The following is a 14,958-nucleotide window of genomic DNA, read 5'->3' as shown; positions in this document are numbered from 1 at the left end:
TGGAGTTTGTTAGGCAACGTAGCTTAAATGCCTGATATGTGTCATTGTGAAGGTTATCATGAATATACAGGAATATTTTCTTTTCTCTGATTTTCTTCTCCTATATCTCGTTCCATTTCTGATATGCCATTGTAGGATCCGTTATCCTAACAAAATTCAATTTGACATTAAGTCATCTTCCTCTAATGGTAAACAAGCCATGCATTCGCAGGAACATTGAATCTAAAGAAGAAGCACTTAAGATATAGATTTAAAAAAAAAAAACACTACCATTAAATCCCAACTAATGAGGGTACGGAGAAGGGTCATCCTTATACTCAGCCTTACCCTTGCATATTTGCAAAGAGGCTGTTTTCCGCATACAAACCCGTGACTTTTTAGTCACAAAGAAGCGGAAGCAATTAAGATATAACTAGAAAAACAAAGGCTAATTAGTTAATGAGGTAGGATCTTGTAACAATCAATGAGTGTTATTACCAATGTTACTACCAATCAATTTCACCGTTAGATCGATTATATTGATCTAACGGTTATATTTATTTTCATCTTTGTATGGTTATGATTCTCCATATTTAACGTGAAAGTATTAAATATGAGAAATCATAACCATACAAAGGTAGAAATAAAATAAAGTATTAAATATGGGGAATCATAATCATACAAAGATGGAAATAAATATAACCGTTTGATCAACATAATCGATCTAACGGTGAATTTGATTGGTAATAACACTAATTGGTTGTTACAATATCTTTCCCCTTAGTTAATAGCAAAATCATGCACAAGAAACACCATCAGCAGCACGAAAAGAAAAGTAGTCTAAATTCCATTTAAACAAAAGGAAGACACCTCAAACTCAGGGACAAGATTATGAGCCTGAGCCATATTTTTCAAAAGTCGAAGCCAGGGCCCTATCCGAGGATTTGGCAGCGCTGCCCATCCAGGTTTCCCACCTTGGGGTGGAACATCACCTTCACGCAAATGAGGAACTCCTGCATACACATTCCACCCAGCAAATCATTACCTGACACACTCTTTCCACATTACAAAATCAAAGGAAACCCAAAAAAGCTAACTACAACAAATTACCAATAGGGTGAACAGTGAGAGCAGGTTTGTTAGAAACAGCAGTGTGCTTGCTGAAGAAGATAACCTCATCAATAACCTCACCAGTCACCTCTTCCCACCTCTTGTCCAAGTCATCCTCCACCACTATACTCTTCCCATGTAGCAAAACCCTCAACCCTTCATTAACAAAGCTCTTCATATCATCCTAAAGGAGCCCAACACAGAAAAAAAAAATGAGAACCAAAACAACAAAAAGAGTAGAAACAGGCATAATGGGTGCCATAAAATGTTGATGCTTTGAACCTGGAAATGGGGTCTGGGTTGCCACCCGGGCATGGCCAACAGGGCATTGGCCGGGTTAATGGAAGCCGGGTCGGTCGTGGTTGCAACGAGAAGCGCCACCATTGCTTTGTTAGAGAAGGTTTCTCTCTCTTGGAGGCTTTGGTTCGGTTTGTTCCTTTGATGGGTTGAAGTTGAAGATGAAGGTGAAAGGGAAAGTGGGCTTTGGTTAATTGACGGTGAAGAAGAAGAAGAATATGAAGTATTTATATGAGAAACAATCGAAACTGGTTTTGAAGATCTGAGCCCACGGTTTAGGTGGAACACTGGAAGAGGAAAGGGAAGGAGAAGGTGGTGGAAGTGCTTGGCGGCGGGTAATATTGGTTGGGGTCTGGCTCGACAATAACGAATGGTACGAAGTAACATATTCTGCAACAGTGCTACCTAAGAATTGTCTTTGATCACGATTCTTAAATGTTAAAATAAGGAAAATTTTATTTTCAACTATTATGTTACGAGAAAATAATTTTTTCTTTTAAAGGACAAAATATTTTCCCTTATACTATTTAGCTTAAGGTGGTTCGAAAATTATCATTTATATTATAACACCTCAAATTCTAACAATTTATAATAGCATAAATAAATTCAATAATTTTATAAATAACAGCGGAAGTTCAAAATAATCAAATTTAGAAAGTGTTACCGCCGCACTTGTACAGGGACAAGTGCAAGGCTAACTCTATTACATTCAAATAAAAATCTAAGACTACAGTTTTTTTTTTATACATAATATTTATGACAGCTAGAAATATCCGAGTCGTGATCCTCACTACCCACAGCTAGCCCCATCCTTTGCAACATGCTTCACTGAAAATCTGCTCCCCCGTGAAGGATCATTGCAGTTAAACAAACACAAAAGTCAGCAAAGCTGGTAATCCCAATCAAAATACAATTAATGTAATTTAAAACAAATTAAATCAAATAAAATAGTGTTCAAATCAATTCCACATTAATCAAATCAAATATCAATATAATAATCAAAATTCCATTATATAATATTTATCTTTATTAAGTTCATTTAATGTATTTGGTAATTATCAACTAACATATTTAGCACAACATTAATCATAATATGATAATATTTACAACTCAATGACATTCTTCATAATCAAATCAAATAACAAATTTCATTAATAATGTTTAAGTTCATTATATTTAGTGGGAAGAGAACCATGGTAGACCTGGGAAACCCTGCCAGTCTACCCTGTGACCCGGGAAACCCTGCCAGTCACAAACAAATCACATTGGCCATAATCAATTCACATCTTCCTAGTGTGCACACCTCTTCCCAAAGTTGCTACTAGTATCCCGGGAAACCCTGCCAGACACCACTTTGGAAAGAACGGATATAATCTTTTTCACATCGGAGGCATAAAGCCCAAAAATTGTGTTCATCACCTGGGGAGGTAACATCCCAAAGCTATCCTCCCACTATTAATTTATTCAATCACATACAATCAATTCAATCTTGTCACGATTCTCATAATTGTCAAATAGTTTTCATGATTTCCACATCAATTTAATCAAGAGTATGATTTCCAAATTCATTTTTTCAAGAATATCATAATTTCCAAATCCATCATAATTTCCAAATCCATTATCCAAGAATATCATAATTTTCTAATCCATCATAATTTTCAAATCCATTATCCAAGAATATCATAATTTTCATATTCAACATATAACAGAGTAAAACTCGAATCCAATCATTATATCATAATTTTCGAAATCAAAATTCAAAGAGTAAAATCTAAATCCAATCATCATATCATAATTTTTCCAAATCATAATTCAAATATTCACATCTATTAGAGTAAAGCCAAAATGTAATAATTAATCCAATTAATTTCTAGAGATTAAAATAATTTAATTTAAATACCCTAAGGGTTACATATAATATATGAAAACATCCTAAAATTTTCCTAGGGATTGAGATTACATATATCAAACATATAACTACCTGAATAATAAGACACCCAATAAAATTTCATACACAACAAATCTACAACCACCTAGAGATTAAGATTACCTGATCTCCGTTTTCGCTAACTTCTAGAAGAAAAGAGTAATTTGGGGCAAAGAACCGGTTGATAATCAGAAGAATATAAAATAAATTAAACTAAGTTTTTGAACTAAGAAGAGAGAATAGTAGAGGAGAAATGTTGAAGAGTGAATTGGTTTGGTTAGGCTAGACCTCTATTTATAGTTGAAGTTTAGGGCTTACACATTATTGACTCAATGCTGACTCATCATATCTAAACAATTTATATTTGTTGACTCATCATATCTAAACAAATTTATGTTTGTTGGCTCATCATATCTAAACAATTTTTGTTTGTTGACTCATCATATCTAAACAATTTTTGTTTGTTGACTCATCATATCTAAACAATTTACTAATCCAACATAAATACATAAATCATCAATCAATTAATAAATCATTAATCATAATTTATCATCTAATATATATATATATATATATTATATATTATCACATAAATCAAATAATATTACTATTATTATCTTACCTCTTATTAATATAACTATTATTAACTCATTAATTAAAAATATTAAATACCAATATTATTAATTACAAAAATACTAAATATCATTATTATCCAAAAATATTTATTATTATATTATTATTATTATTATTTTATTAAAAGAAAATATGGGATATTACATATATTTATTACAATTTTGCGATATTTTAATCTCTCAAATGATTAAAATATTCTCATAATATAAAATATCAAAAATACACTTAATAAACATAATACTAATTAAAAAATATAAAAAATATCCCAAATTAAAACTAAAACCCTAATACTCTTCCTTTATTCTAATGTTGCAGGAGGAGTCAAGGAACCATTATACGTGTAGTTTTCATTTTGTTTATGGGAAAAATATTTTTGCAAAAACGATGTTTTAGTATTGAAATCTTAAAAAATTATGAATATAAATATTATTATAATCTTAAAATAAATTAAAATTACAAAAATATCATAATTTCCGTCTCAAAACGACGTCGTATTGACTTATTGCAGATAAATTATCTGCGAGCAGAAAAAACGAACTTTATTTATTATATTTGCTTTGTAACTTTTGTTTTGGCTTCTCATCGGTAGCCTCCTTTCTGATGTCAGCCTCTTATTTGTTTTATCACTTTACTGTATTCATAGTACACTCATATAATATATTGAGTAGCACTTTACTTGAAACACAGTCACTTTCCTGTATTCACCTCTATAATATATTATATTCGCCTCTCTATAATATACTGTATTCTTAATATATATTATTCGCCTCTCTATAATATCGCTTTAATTGAAACTCATAGTCACTATATAAAATATATATATATAGGGTTAGGATCATTTTACACCGGTGTAAGTTGCACTTTCAATTTTATCTATTAATCTCACTTATATTTAAGGGCTCTAATTTTTTAGTAATGTGAGTCATTGGATATAAGTGGATCAATGGTCAAGATTGAGTGTAAGACTTCTCACTCTTATACCGGTGTAAGAATATATATATATATATATATATATATATATATATATTGGTAACAGAAAAGGGCATAGCCCCAAAAAGAAAAGTAAAAAGAAAACTAAACAAGAAAGAACTGGGAAAGAAAAGCTACTAACAAAAAATAAACAGCAGAACAACGACACCATAATTAGAGCCTCACCATAATTAGAGCCTCCGAGGAACAGCTAGCATTATGACCAATGTAACACTCTGTGTATACTCGGTTTGTTATCATGTCATCGTATTAAGTCACGCTTAATTAAAAATGCGAAATAACTTTTTCTTTTCAATTATGACGTCATTATCAATTACCAAGTTGATTAATTAATCACTTTTCATAAAACATCGTCTGTATGTAAATTGTAAATAGGCAGCTATCTACACTGAATAATCTCATAGAATAAATATGTGAGTATCTAAGTCACGGATCTACAACACGTAGTCCGGACATGATCCTGATACATTAATACAACTTGAATCCAATAAGACATAGTCAATCAATGTGGCATGGACAACCCCCATGCTCACCAAATAAGGCAACAAAGCCCAACAGAGTCTCAAATCAAATAACAAGGTAATAAGAATCAAGTAGCATCCAATCAAAACAGTATAATCATCATACATCAGTCAACTAAGTTCTGGCTTCCTGCCGCCCGAGGTCTCAACCCTCGAGTTACCTAAACCTGAAATATGTGCCCTAAACGTGAGGTGAGATCTCTAAACAGAAATCTCAATAAGGCAAGGGTCCTCAAGGATTTCTCCACCCCAAGCTCACTTACATGTGCAATATAAGTTCTAAAAGCAATATACAATATCAGTTCCAAAATCAGTGCAATGCAACAGATAATCATGTCATGTGTGTCAAGATATTCTATTGGCCAGAGAAATGCAGGATTTACATACGTCTATTGCCTACATCAGTGCAAGACGCCACTTGCACCCACCCACAGAATCACCGTATTGTATGACACCACATACTTAGACTTACCGTCTAGATGGAACATCACATGCATATTATAAGGCCCTTGCACTAAACAGCTCAAAAGCATTTCAATCATCAAAACATGAAAACACATCATGCATAAAACCATTCCCTCATGGGGTATGGTGGAACCAACAATGGCTAAAGCGAGGACACGAAAGCTTACCTCTAAGCGATCAATCCAATCCAAGGTCCACCCTCGCTCAAAGTCCACACACAGCACAATCACAATCTGTTTGAGACCATTAATCATACCAATATTCACACTCTACAAGCATATGACATAAAGACAACGCTTTCCTTTTATGTTTCATGTCTTTAGGCTTCTCACAAAGCCTTAAGCCCTTAAGGCGATAAACAGTGTCCTGAAATGCCGAAATCGGTAAAATCAACCTCTTCTAAAGAGAGGAAAGGAAAGCTAATCCTTGCTGGGTTAGCTAAAAAATCAGAAAAGTCTGGGTCTCCAGCCCAGGGACAATCTGGGTCATCAACCCAACCCCAAACTGGGTCATCCACCCAAAGAGTTGAGGATACTTTCTCTTCTAAACAAACCAAAGCAGATTATGCCATGCCAATCCAAACCCTTCAAGCCTTCCAAGACCAAGGATACTTCCTCTTCTGAAGATGAACAGGAAGAAAGTCTTTCTGTTTTGATTGATAACTTAAAAAATAAGCAGATTTCTAACCGTCTAAACAGGGCCCTAGAAATTCAACATAAACCAGTCTTTACCCAAAAATCGAAAGCTCAAACACCATATATCCCGAAAAACAAGTTCCTAGAAGTTATTCAGATGGAACCAGCCTACTGGGATAATAAGCCAACCAAAGTACCTGCGAAGATCTTTCCCAAAGACTTCAAAGGCAATCAATTTCATTTCAAACCCCTTTCTTCAAATAAATCCCAAAATTTCTATGAGTTTTTTTTACTTGATTCAAACTCTATTTCAATCAAACACTATAGAAGTCCAAAAGACCCTGAGTTTATAACTCACTCAACTATCCAGATTCTGAAAGTAATTACTCCATCAGAATATGGAAACCCAAACAGAGTTACCAAATTTTCCCAACCTTATGATCCAATCGGTTATAATTACTGGGATTATGAATTAGCCTGGACTAATGTATTCTTTATGCAAAATAAAGAAAATAAACACTCTTGGTTAATTTATTTTAAACAAAATGTTCAATATAAATTCCCTTAATGGTTTATCAAATGGTGGGATTATTTTGGATCAATCCTTGATATCCTTCCACCTATGGTGTTCGAAGGATTAACAATATTTTCAAAAAAAATTGACAAACTGACAGATCTGTTTCCAACAGATCTGCACTTTTTCTCTAGATTTTCTCTGGCATGGATATTTTCATGGCAGTATCATTATGGAGATAAATCTGGCACCAAACTCCCAACACTTAAACGACAAGCATTTGTTAAATGGTGGATTGAATTTGATGCATCTAGAGCTTGCCCAGAAAATGTCAAGCTTTGGTTTAAACAACATTCAAAATATATTAAACCAGCTGATCCAGAAAATTGCATTTTCCTGAATCAGAAGGCCAAAATTACAGCAGCACTATCTGCTTCAACCAGCAAGGAAAGCTTTGCAAAAAATTTGCAGAGCATCCTCCAACTCCTTCAAGAGGAAGAAACTGGAAGTTCTAAACAGAAAATTGGTTCGCCTTCTCCATCCATCTCCTCTTCAGCAGATGACTTCTACCAAAATGAAGATGATTATTTTGGCATAGATTTGGCAGAAGATTGTTGAAGTAGCTAATGACAGAATGACATGAGCATGATGTAAGCAGAAATGACGCAATCAGTGATGCAATCAAAAGTGTCGGCAGGCACTATAGTCAAAAATCTTGAAAGTGTCGGCAGTTTACTGTAGCAGCACGTAGCAGTTACTGTGCACTCAAACTTGCACTGTTGAAACAGTTCCGGTTGCATGACCTGTACTGTAGAAATAGTGTTTTTTTAGTCTATATATAGGATTTCTTCAGATTGTTAAAGGCATCCTTTCATTTACCAAGTTTTAAGAGATAGTCTAGAGAGAGACTGTGAGGTACTTCTGAGTGTTATCTTCTTCTATGTTTTCTCTTCAATCTGTAACTGTAATCTTTATATTTCTTTGTGTTTGAATAAAATCTGTTTCTATATCTGCTCATGTAAAATCAATTCTTCTCTTCTCATCCCCTCACGCTAGTGGAATTACCCCAGCGTTCATCTTAAATTTATTTTATGTCTTTAATTTCTGCATTTTAATTCCTGTCATTTAATTCATGTAGTAGTCTGTCTACTTTCCTGCTTTCCATTTCTGCTCTAGTTTACTTCATTTCCCTCCTCACACTTTCGGAACCCTCTGGTATTAGAGCCTGGTTCCATACACTCTTGGGAGGAACTTTCTAATAAGTTCATAGAAAGATTTCTCCCCATGTCTTGCCAAGCTGATGTTAGAGCAGAGTTGTCTAATTTTAGAATGTTTTATGGAGAAAATCTTTATGAGGCTTAGGAGAGATATAAAGACATCGTTTGAAAATGTCCAAACCATGGGGTGGAAAGTTAGGGAATTTTACAGTCTTTCTATAAAGGGATTGATCATACTTCTCAATCACATTTAGACTTTGCTGCAGGAGGATATTTCTTTACGGTAACTCTTGAATCCAGGTACGAAATCATAGAAGGCACCGCAGAAAGATGTCTCCAATGGCCACTAGACAGGGTGAGCCCAGTAAGGAAGCCAGACATGCTAGAATTAGACAAACAAACTGCCATGGAATCCCAACTGACCACACTGATGAATGAGGTGAAAAATCTGAAAGTTGATCAAGAACAACCAAGGATGGAAGTCTTACAACTCACAGTAACTGAGAGTGAACCCTGCTCAGCCTGTGGTGATCTCCATGATTCAGCAGACTGCCTATCCACTGCCTTCGTGTGTTATGCAGAAAATTTTGGGAACAAAAACTTCACCCAATCCAGAGTCAATCAGCAAGCAAGAAGCAACAATAATCAAAATCCTGGAGGAACCATAGTGAAAGTTCAGAACCATAATCCTCAATGGAGACCACCCACAAACCAGAAACCATACAACAATCAACAACAGCAATATCAACAAGGCAGCAGAAATGGAACATATGAACCACAGGGAAGAACCAATTATGTTCCGTTCCATAGAAATGACCAACGCATCAACACCTTGGAGAATTATGTCAAAGAATATGTCACCAGGAACGATGTTGTGGTCAGAAATATTGAATCCCACCTGGGACAGATAGCTGCTAGCCTCAACACCAAGATACCAGGAAAATTGCCAGGGGACACTGAAGTTCCCTCAACATCTTGCCCAAAAACTTAAGAGGTAAGTAACATGTCTAGCTAAAGACATTAAACTAAGCGCTGACTAGGAGGCAACCCAATGGATACCTTTGCCCTTTAACAAGTGCAAAGTTTTGGGGTGGTTAAACTTAACCACACAACTCCCAAAAAATGGAGGGAATGTCTGATGTTCAACTCCAAGTCCAAATAAGTAAAATACGTTCCGTTCCAGGAACGTAGTTTTGGGGTGGTTCAATAACTGCACATTCCCATTAAAAAAAATATAATTTATATTAATATTAATAAATAAATAGTATTTATTTATAAGTGCAATTTATATTCTTGTTTCTCTTGTTAAGTAGGTTTGCAATTTTTTTTAGGGTATTAGTATATTATTATAATTATTATTTTTAAAAAAGTATAGGTAAAAGACAAAGGGAATGTTCCCTGGCTTAGGAGATAAGAGTGACAAAGACACATGTCCCTGCTGAGTCACTTACATATACGCAGTCGTTATCAAATCTGCACTCATTGCAGATTTTGAAAACGTGCCCTGAAAAAGCAACTGTCTCCTCAGCCATTAATGCAATTGTTCCTACCCTATTTCCCTCTCTCCCACGTTTCAAACCTAAACCGTTCCACCTTCTTACCACCATCAGTAGCAGCTGAATACCATTAACCCTGACCACTCGTTCCATAACGTTCCCCTTCCACTACCTCCTCAACTTCTTGTATTTAACCTCCACGTCCTGAAAAACTCCTCATTTTCCCTCCCTTGCATGCTTATTTAAACTCATCTCCTTTCTCCGTCAAAGCCTACATCAGCTGCTAAGGAGACGTCCCCAAGTAGCTCTGCTACTTTTGAGTCCTCTGACATTCCATTCCCTCCACCATCACCTGCTCATTCTTCACCACCATCAAGAACACAACAACCCTCTCCTAGGAAACAACAAGGAGGGGGAATTAAAGAAACAGATGCAGCACCTGCTGCAGAAGAACAAGTGGGTGAGCAAGAGGCTCAGCCATAGAAGAAATCTGATAAAGGAAAGGGGATTCTTGTGGAATCCCCTAAAAAGAAAAAGCCAACTGGGCCCAGGAAAATCAGCCTGGGAGGGCCCCTCTCTTGCCCCATTATTCGTCCCGATACTTCTACGGATGAGGCCATTGTTAGGGCTCTAGCAGAAGAGGAGGGCTTGGAAGTTCTTCCACTGATGGAGGAACAAACTACAGCAGCCCCCTCTTCCTCCAAAACAAAAGAGGTTGTGATTAGGCAAGCACCTGAAGGACCTCAAGCTGCTGGCAACAACAACCAGAAGAAGAAGAAACCAGCCTCCCCCATCCCAGCAATTCCCATTGCATCCAGGGGAAAATCTCAAATTGGGATTGCTGAGATTTTTTAAATGATGGGGAAGAAAATGGAGAAGCTGCTACCTAAAGAGCAATCTGTTCCTCAGATTGATATGACTAACACTACTGAAGAGCTGAAGGCTCTAAGGAACGGATTAGAGCAACTCTCATCTGCCTTCACCAAATTCCATGCACAACACTAGAGCTGAGAAACAACTTAGAAGACTCTACCTCCAAAACATTGAAGAACGAATAGAAACCAAGGAAGCTCTCAAGGCTTTTGGGACATATTTGGAGGGGAGAATTTATCAACTGAAAAACTGAGTGCTGGATGTAGAGGGGCAGCTGGTGCATATTCGTAATGGTAGGATAATGATGAGATCCACCATTGAACACCTCACTGTTGTGATCAGTGATCTACTGAAGGACACTGAGAAGTGGCTCCCTAAAGCTGAAGTAAAAAGATTAAGAGATCAGCTTGGGAGAAGGCCACTTACGCATGAGGAACTAGATGCTGAAAATAATTCTGAGTTGGGCAAGAGACGTCCACAATGAAAAGGAGAAAGACCCTCATATTTTTGTTTATTCCCCATTTATTGTTTTTCTGCAAGTTTACTTTTGTTTTCTTTTCCGTTCCCTAGTGTAAATTTAATTCCTTTTTGAAATAGAAAAATCTTTTTTGTTCAAACTGTTTGGAGCATACATTTCAGTTATAGTATTGTGGCTGGGAAAATTTGAATGACCAATGGCATGATTACTCGTGAACAAATTCTTTCTACTTGTGACCTATGGAAAGTAGTTCATTCTTTGAAAAGATCATGATTACTCACTGGCTCAAGTTTCTAAAGTTGAGCTATTCTTTGAAATTGAGCAGCCTAAGCCACTATTTCTGAGTTGTTTGAGTACAACCAATAGTTTAGTTTTGGGGTGTTTGATGGGACGAAAATTTGTTCCCATCTAAGCCCATTTTGATGGCAAAATGTCATCTGTTCCCTCATCTGATAAGCAACTTTAGCACTAAAAGCACATGTTAAATATTTTTATGACAAAAACACAGTGGGAAACAGATGGTGACGTAATCCTTTGGAAAATATATAAAAGGGGAACGGATTGAGAACATTAAATACACCTGCTCCACTCACTCAATCTCTTTGACCACTTTGCAGAAAACGTTGAAAATAAGTTTCCATAAAGCATAAGCGGTGCAGCAATCAAGCAAGAGGAAACATGTGCAGCAGGGAATAATCGATTCCTATTGGCTAAAGAGGAAATCAAGGCATGTGGGAGATCAGAAGAAAAGACAAATCTCAACAATAACTGTCTCATCCTGCCACTTGCGCCCCTCAAAGCACTGTTCACATTGCCCTTTTCATGCAGTCAAGAAAACAACTCCAAGGAAATTACACACTTTGCCATCTATAGGATGTCCCAGCACGAAGAACATCATTGAACTGAATTCAAATATAAGTGTTATTTTTCTATTCTGTATTCTGTATTCTGTATCACCCACTTAAGACTCCTCACGAGCAGCAACCATATTCTCCACTTTCTATTTTATTGTAACCTAATTTATTTCCAGTTAAATATAAGTGTTATTTCTCTCCTTTCCACTCGTTATCTCTGAACTGAATCTCGGATCTATGGGATTTCAGTTTAAAATAATTATGTTTAAAGTAGTAGCCACGGGCTAAACTATCTGTGGAACAGAAAAGCTGCAAAGTTCTTAAAGAATTATTTTCAAAACTTTTGTACTGAGCTTTTGTATTTCTCTGGTTAAGTAAGCTATATTCATTGTGTATCAATGGAAATTGAACACATACTGAGAAAAGAACTTCCATTAGGAAGGAATTTCAGACAACTTAACCATAGGGGGCAGGCAGTGTTGTGGAAACAATACTGCTGGTTGCCTTAGGAATAAGGACTCACCTCGTTCATTTAAAGGTCCTGTTCTAAGTAACTGTTAGAGTCAAGGGAGCCATAGGAATATGAAAACTTGTGAACCATTTAGTCCATGAGCTGAGGAATCAGAGATGGCAGTGAAGAGACTGGAACAAAGACAAAAGTGTTAAGTCTTGAGTAGAGAAAATAACTATTTAAGAATGGAACAGTGAATTCATTCCTTGTGTTAAAACTGTTTTAAACCATCCACATTGTTGTCTGTTAATTACTGTTATTACTATTGTTATTTTTCTCTTTATTCAATCTTGTATCTATAAATCTCTCATGAATATTGATGTTCCTTCTCTCACAAGAAGGGTATCATACATAACAAAGCGATGAACTATTTGCTGTCAGATTGAACCTACTGCTCTTGAGGAACGTTTGACCAAACAGGTCAATTATTAACTTTTCTTTTCATCTTCATTCTTTCTAAAATAGTTTAAGGCATTAATTAGAGTTCTATACTCGTGGGAACGATAATCTGGGCACTAATAGTCCCTTTATTACTTGATGTGTGCACTTGCGCACTTAGGTTGAAGTTGAGAGAACACAAGTGTTTTCTCTTACTGAACTAGAACGTTCTTCATCATAATATATTTTCCACCCAACAAGCTTTTGACCCAACACCACCCACAGAATCACCATATTGTATGACGCTACATACTCAGGCTTACCGTCTAGGTGGAACACAACATACATATCATAAGGCACTTGCACTTAACAGTTCAATAATCAATCATCATTTCATAAAAGCACACCATGCATAATAAATCATCCCTCCATGAGGTATGGTGGAACCAATAATGGGCAAAACCGAGGACACGAAAGCTTACCTCACAAGCTAACTATCCAACTCAAGAGTCCAACCCAGTCCAAGGTCCACAAACAACACTCTCACAGTCTGTTTATACCAGCAATCTTATCAACATTCATAATCTAAAAGTTTATGACATAAAGACAATGTTTCCTTTTTACATTTCATGCCATTAGACTTCTCCTAAAGTCATAAGCCCTTATTCTAAGTGATTCTGACTTAGTTCAATTAGAACAAAGGTTCCCATCAACCGGCCTAGGGTCCACAAACCCAAAATACCATTCTGTATGGACAGAACAATGACCATCTCGAAATTCTCAAAATATCCACATACTTGTTGGGGTCATATCCGGATATCCATATGCGGATGTCACAAGCCCTATATCTGGATATCCATATCGGGATATCATATCCGGATATTTCACGACAGAATGCAGTTCTGCATTTTCGCGAAGATATCACTCAAAGGTTCCTCATTTAACACTTATACACGTTAAAGCATGCATATTTAAGCCCATTTAGACTAGTGATCAGGTTGGTTACTTACTTATCTTATTTAACATGCCAAAACCTCATCTTTTACAAGAAAACTTCAAGAATAAAGGTGATGAAGCTTACCCAAAGGCTCCAAAACTCAGAAAAGAGTGCTCTTGGAGCTCACCAATCAGCCACACAACACTAACTTCACAAGGCCACAAAGTTTCCTTGCAAGCTTGGTCCTTTATCAATAATGGTAGCTTCTTGAAGCTCAAAATTCCATCACAATGGCTCCCATAACTCACACCAAGAAGCCAGCCCCCAACACCAACAAACTCAGAAACTCAAACTCAGCTATGAAGCACCAAACACTCTCACAAGGCTAACTCTCACTCAACAATAGTGTTTTGTGAAGAAATCTTGAAGAAAGGTGGCCACTTGGCTCACAAGATGAAGGAAAAGAGGGTGGCAAGTATGGAGGACTCATAATCCTCTAATTTAATAGTCATATAATTAGGGTTATTATATAACCCTAGGAAATAAAAATTGAGTAGAAGGTCTCAAATGGAAAAATCGACACTGGAAATGGATTCAGAATGAAAAATTGAGTGGTTAGGCAAGTTTCTGAAAAAATGATGAATAGTATTTTTACCAGATAAAAATATTGTGGTACAATTGCACCGTAAAGCGTGCCGAATAAATTTTGATCTCTAGGTTTGAAAATAATTTATAAATGGTATATAGGACTAGTAAATATGATTTCTGGTGAAAATTGATGGAAATTAAGGGTTTTGGGGAAGCGTGCCCAACGCGCAAAACAGTTTAAAACTGTGATTTCTCCGAACGACCGGAACACTCCGGTTCCATCTGATCAAGGACAAATAAAGGACAATGGTTAATGTTAAAAATTGGAGTTTCTAAATAGTTTAGGAATTTATAGACGTTTAGTGGAATAAGCGGGAGATTTGAATTAGTATGAATCGTGTGAGGTGGCGGTGGGACCCACCTCACTTAAGTATACATGCCACATGGGCATTTCTCCTATTCATCTTCTCCTTCTTTCCTCTTTTCCTGCCCAAACCCGCGACCATTCCTCTTTGTGCAAGTTTTTGTACAAAATCTTCTCCTCCTCCAAACTCC

At 36.2% G+C, this 14,958-nt stretch overlaps 1 protein-coding gene across 3 annotated transcripts in view; it reads right to left on the bottom strand.

Moving 5' to 3' along the window:
• Positions 1 to 1,773, bottom strand: part of LOC133303585 (D-aminoacyl-tRNA deacylase) — a 28,799-nt gene extending 27,026 nt beyond the window's left edge. For all 3 annotated transcript variants that reach the window (XM_061503510.1, XM_061503509.1, XM_061503511.1), the window contains exons 1-3: positions 1,372 to 1,773; positions 1,090 to 1,273; positions 850 to 992 (exon numbers count right to left, since the gene is read on the bottom strand). In XM_061503510.1, the coding sequence (XP_061359494.1) occupies positions 850 to 992; positions 1,090 to 1,273; positions 1,372 to 1,773 (729 nt within the window). The remainder of the gene's footprint in view (positions 1 to 849; positions 993 to 1,089; positions 1,274 to 1,371) is intronic.
• Between the last annotated feature and the right edge of the window lie 13,185 nt (positions 1,774 to 14,958).

The sequence above is a fragment of the Gastrolobium bilobum genome, unplaced genomic scaffold (assembly GCF_033153095.1).
Source record: "Gastrolobium bilobum isolate Gb01-03AN ecotype WA unplaced genomic scaffold, APGP_CSIRO_Gbil_v1 utg7046, whole genome shotgun sequence".
NCBI lineage: Eukaryota > Viridiplantae > Streptophyta > Magnoliopsida > Fabales > Fabaceae > Gastrolobium > Gastrolobium bilobum.
This window is presented reverse-complemented; position numbering and strand designations above follow the sequence as displayed.